Source organism: Glossina fuscipes, unplaced genomic scaffold (genome assembly GCF_014805625.2).
Source record: "Glossina fuscipes isolate IAEA_lab_2018 unplaced genomic scaffold, Yale_Gfus_2 115555, whole genome shotgun sequence".
NCBI lineage: Eukaryota > Metazoa > Arthropoda > Insecta > Diptera > Glossinidae > Glossina > Glossina fuscipes.
In genome coordinates, this window is record NW_024006011.1 from 3,371 (window position 1) to 15,000 (window position 11,630).

Below are 11,630 nucleotides of genomic sequence, written 5' to 3' on the forward strand. Positions count from 1 at the left end.
TATTAATTTTAAAATTCTTGGACCATCTTCTGCAAATACTTACATATGAAAGAAAAGCAAACAGTAAAAATTTGCTTATTGCGCTTGGAGACTGTAAAAATAGGGTGGAAAATGGTGCCATTTAAGTAGAGGGGGCTTGAAATTAGTAGATTAGCGAAATTTTGAACCGATTCATCGATGGCTAGTATCTCTCCCCGTTTCTCTCCTTGTACTGCGACATAATATCATTTTTTACAAAGTAGTTAGTTGACTAATAGAACGAACACACAACGAAGAAACTGAAACCTCATTCCGTTATTCACTCAAATAATATGTGCCAGATGTTTATTTGATTTTATTTTGCAAACCTAGCTCCCCACCAGTTTACGTAGACAAGTAATAACCCAGTAGCGGAGCACGGCTCGCCATTAAAATCCGTACACCGCACTGCAGTTATTCATATAAAGACTCTGCTAACTAAGGCTTTGCATAAGAAGCGGTCAAAAGAATGGTCCGATTCAAACCATTTTCAATAGTTTTGTCTTTGGCCCAAAGCCCATCAGTATGTTAAATTTCACCAAAATCATGGCCTGTAGGTCGACCACAAGGAAACAAGGTGGATGGACAGACGCGCATACAAGTTCAAATAGATTCGGGAAGTAATTCTGATTGAATCGGTATATTAACAAATAGGCCTTCGTCAAGTCGTCTTGGTTGTTGCTTCGTAAATTCGCACAAATTATGCACGGGTTCGTGATTAGTTACATATCTCTATAATAACTTTAAAATTATCTTTTGTTTTTCTTATCAGATGTCAATATCAGATTTTCCAAAATCATATAACAACTAAATCCCACGTTTACTCACACCCACATATATTAATGCGGTAATAATACATTAAGATGCTAAAAGAAAAACACATATACTGCCAAATTTATCATATATAAAATTATCATATATAAAATTATTTGAGCTTGCAAGCGGAGCGCAAAGCATTTGTGTAGAAGAATTAGAGCGAAGAAGAATTCGGGGCAGAGTTTAGATGCCCATCCAAATTCGTTAAATTTCTATTCCTTACTAAAGCAATGGTAAAGGACGTAAGGACAACTTTTCCTTTGAACTTTTCGCAAATATTCTTAGATAACTTATTTAGCTTAAGTAACTTTGTGTCTTAAACATTGCTAAGACTCTTTATAATCCCCTTATATTGAAGATCTGCAAGCCGATTTTGAGATTGCGTCTCAACGTTACGTACCGTGAAACTTCAGGAAAAGACCAGAAAACATTCTGGTTGAGTTCCTCTGGCAAGGATTGCATAACTACCTGTACACGCAATAAAGTTGTATAAAACTAGGACTAAGTAGTGTTAAGGTTCACTGCAATGCGTTGCGTGCGTATATAAGTTTTTAGCTAACTTTCGTTGGATCTCTGAAATTATTTAACTGATTTTTCAACTTAACCTGGTGACAGCGTAAAGAAAAAACAATAAAATATTTTTTTTTCTTCTAGACAACGGACAGACAAATACAGAGACATAACTAAACCAAAATTTTTAATAACACTATACAACAGCAATAATAGCCAAACACCCACACATATTTTCACGCGATATATACGACCGGCAAATCTAATATATTCTCGGCACAGAGTATTTACATTATATAATCCATATAAGCAATTAGGACAACGACCTCTTACATACAATGCATATAACAATATTGAGACAATTACAAGCGCAATAAAAAAAGGTCATCAGTGCGTATGATTGGCATAACAATAATAAAAAAACGGAATATTGTTTATTGATTTCAACTCGGTAAGGTAAAAAGATAACAGGTAGAGGAGGACGGGGAGGAGGAGGAGGAGGAGAAAGACTAGAACGATATTAAATAATAACAAACAAAAAAATTAATTATTTAACCAAAGGCGCCACTTAGTCTTTCAACTCAGTGATTTATTTTATATAAAGAAGTGCAAAAATTACATAATTCTCTAAAAAATATAAAAGTGAAATATAAAAAACACACAAATTGGATATAAGTATGAAAAAAAAAGGAAAACAAAAATATTTACACACACGTAAATATTTGTACATACGCGCGCGCGCGTGTTTGTGTGTGTGTGTATATGTATGTATGTTTATACCGAAAACAGGTACACATTGATAAAAACAAACGCATAGACTAGAGAAAAACATATATTAAAAATGAAATAAAAGAAGAAAAAACAAAAAATACGACATAAAACTATTTTTAACTGACTGAAAACTAACAGGAACTACAAAAACAATAATAATAGCAACGACAAACGAGTTCCAGGAAGTATATGTGTATTTGCAGAAGGTACAGCAACCTTCCGCTCCTTTTTGCGCTCTCTAAAAGCATACTCATGCTCTCTTAAAGACTTCTAAGCTCATATCTATATATATATATATATATATATATATTTATATATGCATGTATGAATACATGTAATACATGTACATATATAAATATGTCAATAATTACATACACACGAATGTATACGCTCTTATATATATATATATATGTATTTGTTTATATACATGTTTATAATAATAGCATAAAAAAAACGTAATAAACATCATCAGCACAACATCTAACAACCTAGTACTAGCAGTACTCTGGCTATGACTATGACTAAGTATAGCTATCTTAGTAAAGATATAACTACGTATGTGCATTTGTTTCCCTCAGATGCACACACAAACATATATATATATATATATATATATATATATATATATCTTCATATTCGTCTTAGAGCGCAAAGTATTTATTTATTCACAAGATACTAACACATTTTCTTTTTCTTCACTAGTGCAGCACGTTTTTTAATCATTTATGTAAAACCGTTTTTTCCTTAAAATTACGAACACAGTGTTGACAGTCGAGGGTGATGTCCGTTCCGCCAAACCAATAAATATATCGGTGTCAAAATACGATTAGAATCGGTGTATATAATATATTTTCTAGCCCAACAAATGATAAATTAAAAGTAAGTCAACCACCAGGCGAACAACGTTTAGTTAAATTGCATTGACTGGCCTTTCATTTAGTCAAATTATTGTTTCCACAGTGATGGCTGCTGTTTATTTACAAAATAAAAGTAAAATTTATCCTGCCATTCCCGATCTTTGCCGCCTACTTCAAGAGTCAAATAGAAGGCATAGTGCTAAGAAGCTTAAGATTTCGTTCAGTTATAAAAATTGCCTAGAGAGCCTAGAGGTTAAATTTTAAGGTAACTTAAGAAACGTCACAAAGCTGAGCCCATCGCCCCATTAACCGATGAACTTCAGATACAGAACTTTTAATAGGTACAAATTGCGCATTTTAAAGCAGATAACTAAGACAGATTAAGCATTTGATTGTTTTTATCGAACAAGAGGCCAACGCAAAGGCTGCAAAGTTCGATGCTAAGGCCGAGGAGGAGTTCAGGAAAAAAAGAAATAAATTGAATTGCAAAAAAAAAAAGAAGAAAATGCAGTCATCCAATATGCTTAGGCAAGTCCGTTTAGATGCTCTTAAAGTGCTCAAGGATTATATAGCTAATGTTTTAGAAGAAGAATGTAAGGGACTCGGTGAAATTACCAAAAGCTAAAGGGGAATATAATCAAGTCTTGGAGAAGTTCATTTTACAAGTCGTGTTTCAAACGATGGAGCAAAGTGCCATCCTACGTTCACGTCAGGCAGATGTCGATCTATTTAAAGAAATCTTGCCATCTGTCATTAATAATTACCAGGAAATTATAGGAGATGATATCGAAATTGCCTTTGACAGGGAAAATCATTTATCTTCCACTTCATGTACTGGCATTGAAGTAATTGCTTTAAGTTCCAGAAATACGTAAAGCTCTGTTTGGTTGTAATGTCAATCGCAAATTTGTCGATTAAATATCGCGTTTACTTGTTTACTTTTGTTAAATTCATTTTCTTCATTTATTTAAAATTTTATTTTGAAAAATTAAAAAAAGAAAAATAAATAATGAGGAAATATTTGTCATCATGTTGTCATAAGTAAATGCAAATAATTAAAAGCAAAATCGGAAAACTATAAAAAATTCAACTCAAAATTATATCCAAAACTTATTCCAAAATTTAGAATTTTTTATTTACTCATATTGCTCGTATTCAAGCAGTATGTTAAACGTAAGTGGCAAAGTTGTGGGATAATCATTCTCTGGCATCATTAGAGAAGACTAACTCCAAAACTCAATTTTTTACTAAAGGAATGACATTTGCTTAGAATAGGCGACATAGGCGCTGGGATAGAAATGAGTTTTGTAACGTCCAAGATCTTCATAGCCACTACTTGACATGTATTCAAATCAGCTAATACTAATAATTTATCATAATTTATCCCCTCATGATGAGATGTTATTCAATAATCAAATACTTCAACGTCCGACGGAAATAAGAACCGAAAAAGTTTCTTTAGCTTAGTTTGTAAGCAAATAAGCGCAACATCCTAAGGGAGGGAAAACTCTTCAGAACTATTGCTAGGCACTAATAACTCTGGCTCAGTTTTGATGCAGTTTATGAGTAATGATCATAAGATCAATTTTTTATACCCTTTGAAAAACAGAAGTGTACTCAGATTATGTAATACTAGAGGTGTGTCCATCGATGATTTGGCCCGTTTTCAATAACTACATGCGGGCAAGAATTTTTCATATTTCTGTCAAACTTTACGTCTGTTGCTTAATTTTTGAGGCCAGGAGAATGTTTACAATAGACATTACACAGATGGTCAGACAGACAGACAGACAGACAGACAGACAGACAGACAGACAGATAGACGGATATGTTTAAATCGATTCAAAATTTAATGCTAATCAAAAATATATATATTTTGTGGAACCGCTAAAACTTTGTTCTCGGCGTTGCAAACATTTTGACAAAATGAATATATCCCTCATCTTTCGGTGATGAGCAAAAAAAGGAAACTCGAACTGATGAGTGATTGAACGTAGGGGTGCAAAAAATAAATCTAAGATGAAGGAAGAGATCTTTCCAAATTACCAAAATAAAAACTCTTTAGTTAATATTATAGTTGACCTACTCCGATACAATGCCGCGCCAACTCAACTATAATTTTGGCAGGCAAAGTTTTACTATTAAGCATTTACCTTTTGATAAGTCAAGAAAAATTATTCAAGTGCGTTGCAAACGCACTCACACAAATATTTGTTCGACCAATTGTCGCTACTGTTGTTTTTAAACTTAAACCGAATTGCAGCCATAGAATTTTGTGTTTGTTTCTTTGTTGTTGTTGTTGTTGTTGTTTATCCACATCAAGACAAATTGTAAATTTTATTATTTATTAATAAATGTGTCCCGATTCATTATCTTTCGTTTTAATTATATTTTTTTAGAATGTCCTACGGCTATGGATGGCATGGAACGTTTCGCATGTCCGACACCGGACGTGCAGGGTCGATACCGCTGCATAGACGATCATGTGCTATGTGATGGTTTTATCGATTGTCCTGAAGGTGAAGATGAAGATCGACGATCATGTATGTTTTACAAAACGGTAAGTGTTCTTTCTCCAACAACTTTAAAATATATTCACTTATTGATTATCGGTTTGCAAAAGAGAAGAACACCTTGCCCCGATCGAAATCAGTTCAGTTTTATTATGATCATCTTACATTCTTAAGAGATAGCTCTTATCGGAATAAACTAAGGTTACGTTCGACTTCAAAATACTCTTTCATCAATCACTTGTCACTTTAACAACCCTGCTTAACCCTAATTCGTACAAGTGCTTATAACGAGTCATACAAGCATCTGACCCTCTCCCACTTACAAGAATCCTGGAGATAATTAATGTGCTATAGTATAAATTTATTTATCTATCCAAAGAAGCTGTACATGAACGTAGACTACTTTCCGTTTTCCTTAAAAAGTGTATAAAAATACAAAAACCCTCAAAAGATAAGAAACAATTGTCTGTTCATACAAGTTATGTATAACTCCATACATAGCTCATAAAACAATTATCGATAGTAATGCCGGTATTACTATGCTTAAATAGTATGCACCGTGCCTCAACATATCTCTGTCGCGAGTTTTGACGTCGATTGACACCTTTCTGATTGTGAGCCTGTGGAACTCAGATTTTGAATTTCTTCTGTACTTAAAGTGAAATAAGCTCAATTAACGAAATGGTTTATCGATAGCTAATGTAGTTAATGTAATTCAATGTAACTCAATGTAACCAATCGTATGTTACTTCTTTGAATTGAAGCTGAACACTTGAGTATCCGTTATAAAACCTCACCTTACGTCATCCGATGGTACACTGGTTAATTGCGCCAGTGCAATGTAACCGATGCTCTCCCTGTAAACTAGGGGCCTCACTGCAGCTGGAGTATCAGATTTATTTATTGTGTGTGGCCCAATAAACTCACTCTGGGGGATGTTGACGCCTATTATTATCTCAAATTATTGGTTTTAGGAATGATAAAAACTACAGCTACCATGATACTCCCCGAAGAGACATATCCCGCAGTCATTACTTCCCACCACAATTACAGGAGTGCGTTGCTAAGAACTTCCTGTCCGTAGCGGTAGATAGCAAGTCTTTAGATTTATGTTACGCGACATAGTCACTCTTGCCTTTCGACCAATATACAATGCCAGCTAGCCGTTACCGAACAACACCTTCTTTAAGTTATATTTGCATCGGGTGCTGCATCTGTCATGGTGGGCTTCATGCTTTCGGCAATAGTCTACGAGAATGTGCTCAAAGCAAAGTTTCTTCCAGTGTACATCTAAGCTTTCTATCAGAGAGCTTGTCGTCAAATTATAGATAGTCCAAGTCTTACACTTTTGCTCGTCGAACAAAGAACGTTAGCAGGGTCAACATCGAGGTAGTGGGAGTTTCAGCATATCTATGCTCCCCGACAAGCATAGTTTATCCCCTCAAGCTGAAGAAATATATAGATCGATGTACTCTTCCTCTTTCTATCCAACTTTTCGATAGTAGTCCCTTTTCTTCCTTTCATTTACTTAGCGAAAGAGTTTGCCTGAACTTTTTTCCCCATCACTGCTGCTCACTCTGCGCCTATTTGTGCACTTTTAACCAACTGGATAATTGTGTCAATAATTTGCAATCTTCTAACACAAATTTCATGTTAATGTCTAAAATATGTTTATAATATGTTTATAAACTTATATTATCATTTAGCCTTATGTTATTTTTTATAACTTATGCTTGTTAAGCGCTTTAAAGTTTTAAGAATAAAAACCATCTTTTCTTACTTACTGCTCTTTTTTTTTAGACGAAAGCTCACTTGGATGTGTTAGCGGATGCTTTGTTAAGATGGGCGCGAGGGCGTTAAATTCTCACCTTCCCAGCTTCTGGTTAAGCGTAACAAAAAAGTAAAAAAATTAAAAAAAGAAAAAATGAGAAATGACATAAAAAGAGAAAAAAAAAAAAAACGTGGAGAAGCTGTTACCGTAATTCCATTCCAGAGTTACAACAAAATCCAAATTATTTTTGTTGTAAATCAAATGTAAAAAGTAAATCCATATATATATATATATATATATATATATATAAATAAAATAAAGCCCAAGAAAAAAAAGAAAAAAAAAAAAAGCAAAGAATATTTCCCCAGCTAAAGAAGAAGACGAAGAATGAAAAAACTTGAAGAAATCAAGAAAAGATCAATAATAAATGGACTTTAGGTAAAACTTAGTAAGTATACGGACATGTATGTAAAATGAAACTAAGAAAACAAAAACCAAAAACGGACACTGTGCACTTACAAGAATAACAAAAACAAAAGTAAATAAACTATTATGCAGAATACGTATTAATTATGATTGTAATTATTATTATTATTAATTATTATTAATGCAATTTAGTTTTTTTTTTTTATTATATTTTTATTATTATTGTTGTAAATACTATTATCAAAATAACTTATAGGCCTAAAAATTTGTATGTATTGTATTGTTCATTATAAAATTTTCTCTTCAAAATATTTGAATAAAATCGAAAATTCTTCAAATTCTGAATACTTGCTACATTTTTACCTTTTGCTTTTTTTTTTTTTTTTTTGGTTTTAAATCACTCTCTTTCTTATTCTTTTCCTTTAACCTTTTCTTTTCTTTGGGTGTTTTTTTGTGTTTTTTTTTTTTTTTTTGTTTTGCTTTTGATCAACACGCTCATGCTTTAGAGAAAAGCCAAAATACTAAAATTATATAACGAGTTATTATTATTTATATATATATATACATATATATATATATATGTGTGTATATTTTAATTGAATTTATTACGATCGTATTGAAAATTTATTCCAAAATAATGTCAAATAATGTTAATTTAATTATATACATAAATATTATGTATATATATATATACATATATGTATGTATATATGTATATAGATATATATATATATATACATCTCCATCAAAAATACATATACAATTTATTATATACCTAAACTAAAAATGGCATAAAGAATAACAAAAAAAAATCTATAAAACACCTACATATATGTATACATATATATATATATATATATATATAAGAGACTAACAAAAAGAATGACTCATTTAATCAAAACTTTAATTAATTTTATATTTGTTATGAAAACCAATTAGCAATAATCCCACTAAATAGTTTTATTTTTTGAAAATGCCTTTCTACCTTACATGCATATATGCATATAGGCAAATGTACATTTATGTCCGTGTGTTTGTATCTACGCGTGCATGTGTGTGTATGTATGTGTATGTGTGTGTGTGTGTGTGTGTTTGTGTTTGTGTTTGTGTGTATTCGAAATTTTCCTCTTTTTTTTTCTCTCATTAACTTTTCATATCCTTTTCCAATGCTTGGGTTGTTCTCTTAAAACCGTTTCCTACTTTCGATTCGTTTTGCCAAAATATGTTTCATTTCCATTTCCGATTTGAATTTCCGCAAAGAAATTCTTAATTTTGCTGAATTTAAGAAAACATATTAAAATTATGTTTTTTTGGTGAAACAAAAATTTACAAAAAATACCAAAAGCTTTTAAAGCATTGGTAATAACGAGGATGACAATTCAAGTTTAATTGAGAAAATATTCTTCAAACTTTACATAAAGAGCAGGCGAAAGTTAGATAGCAATTATTCAATTTTAGAATGTGATTAGAGTTTATTTCCAAAAAAAAAAAGAAGAAAACAAAAGCTTGAATTTAATTAAAATTCAAATAACTTTAGTACGACCCTTGGGTCTAACAGGCAGCTATTCAGCTAACTTTCAGTTATTGTGGTGCCTTAATATGCGAATAACTCTGATTGTGGTGGTATTTTATAAAATTTTTTGGAAAATTTTAAAAATACAAATCAAACAAATTTTAAACATTACAATGAAAAACTTAAAAACTAATAAAATTGAAAGTGCAATATGATAATAAATGCCCTGCACAACTTCCCATCCGGTAGGTATTAATTCTTTACCACTATTTGTTCTCTACGAACGCGGACTACTTTTTGTCAATCTATATAATTTTTTTTTTTTTTAAACAAATAACCTCTGTCTTCACGACTTGAGATATATTTATATTCTATATATATAAACTTTCTAAAGTCATTATGATGGAATAAATCCTTTTCTAAACCGTAATGACGATAGTTTTGGTAATAACGCTGAAAAGAGGCGTATAGTTCCAAGCTGGTAACTCATTAACAGGTACATTCTGTACGAAGAGATTTCGATGAATACATTCGGGACGTGTTGTTATTCATTGATTTCAATCTAAGGACTATACTCCAAAGTTCACTAGGTCACTCCTGCAAATTTTCTCGGTTTTTTCGTTAGTTGATGTGGATGAGCTGCATCTGAGGATGAGAAGACGACGATGTGGTCTCCTGACCTTCTGATGTTCTCTGTGTTGGGAATAGGACGTGAACTTAAACTAGCGCTTAGTCGTAATTTCACCACACAGATGCACAGACGGACGGACATGGTTAAATCAACTTTACTTTGAAGAGTGACTGAACCTTCCTCTTGGGTTTTACATACACTATGAAAGCAAGTATACCCTCATACTCTCTTACAGTGATGGGTATAATAAGTACGTTTCGTTACACCGGACTTTAGAAGATATTGCGGATGTAAAAATTCAACAATTAATTTATTTGCATTTCTTTAATTTTTTTTGCACGGTATAAGAACTATTCAGAGGAAAGAGCACAAATATATTTCATTTAGATGTATTTCAGAGTCTATAAAGTAAAATTGTGCTTGATCGTGATATAATCATTTTTACATACATAGCAACGTTTCCGGTTTTTTGACTTTTCAATTTAAATTATACTCAATAACACTAACACTAACTTTGGCCTGATTGGTCTATGATGCACTGACTTAATCAGTCCAGTTCATCTTGATTTGCTATTTAGCTAAACTTTAATAATTTATTGAGACGATTTTTACGATACCCCTAGTGATTGACTCAGGCTCGAATGTGTCCGAGTGCATTGCATCGAAACGTGCTAAATATATATTTCACAATAGATATTATGTGGGATTTTTTTCAAATTAGTCATATGAAATCATTTGAAAGAGTATAAGATGTAATAAGATGTAAGTGTGTTGCTTCTCTCAAAGACATAAAACAAATTGACTGCTGACATAGGCAATGTATGCTATGTTAAAGCAACTTTGACATGAAACTATTTGAATTCTCCAGTGGCATTTAAAAATGTTCCAAGTTTACAAGTCCCAAAGAAAGAAAACGATACGAGGACGATTTTTTATACTTGCAATGAGATGTGAGATGGGGTTTAAGAAGAAGGTTAGCCTAACACATTGTGGTATTCTACTAAGTGTCTAAAATTTCCAAGGACAATATTCGAATTGTTGTTGTTAAACTTAATTGAGTGCAGCATTCCGCTAATCTATTGTGACGTGTTAGGTGTTTTTAAGGAGAATTCAATTTTTTTTCTTCATTTTTTTTTACCTTAATTGAATGCAGTATTCACTTAATATATTCACACGTTTGACATCTCTTAATGAACAAATTTTAAATTTTGCTTTTATCTTAATTGAGTGCAGTACTTTATTAAAATATTATTCAAGTTTTAAGTTTTTAATAGAAAAAATTTCAAGTGTTATTCCGTTTTCTTCTTCTTCGTTTTTTTTTTTTTCACCGAACTCTCACAATTTACGAATTTTACATAAGAATTTTTGCTTTTCACCTTGTAAATATTATGTCCTTTTTTTTATAATTTAAAAAAGAATTTTTCTTTTATTTTTGTCAATGATTTTTTTTTTTTTTTTTTTTTTTTTTATAAGAAACAATTCTCATGGATATGGCAGCTATTTGTAGATAAGTGAAAATTTATTTAAATTTTTTAATAAAATATTTTTAACAATATAGATATATGCATGTATGTATGTATGTATATGTATATATGTACATATACATAAATTTATATTTAAATAAAATAAAATAAAAAAAAACTTAAAAAGAAAGCAAAAAAAAAAGAAAATACAAAAAGAACTGTCAATAAAAGTAATAAATTACATATATATATATATACATATAACAAAAAACAAAACGCAAACGCATAAATTATTATTTATAATATTTAAAGGTAATAAAAATAATAGATAATAAATTTAT

General features: G+C 31.3%; 1 protein-coding gene across 1 annotated transcript; it reads left to right on the forward strand.

Moving 5' to 3' along the window:
* The first annotated feature begins 5,319 nt into the window (after positions 1–5,319).
* Positions 5,320–7,543, forward strand: LOC119644402. Its single transcript, XM_038043948.1, has 2 exons — positions 5,320–5,532; positions 7,286–7,543. Exons 1-2 carry the CDS (start codon positions 5,386–5,388, stop codon positions 7,343–7,345), a joined length of 207 nt encoding a protein of 68 aa, XP_037899876.1. The 5' UTR covers positions 5,320–5,385; the 3' UTR covers positions 7,346–7,543.
* Positions 7,544–11,630: the final 4,087 nt, after the last annotated feature.

Bases quoted from the DNA above. Each gene is read 5' to 3' on its own strand.
- LOC119644402 (XM_038043948.1), top strand. From the start codon at position 5,386: ATGGATGGCATGGAACGTTTCGCATGTCCGACACCGGACGTGCAGGGT. The intron at 5,533-7,285 runs GTAAGTGTTCTT...CTTTTTTTTTAG, and splicing joins CATGTATGTTTTACAAAACG to ACGAAAGCTCACTTGGATGT.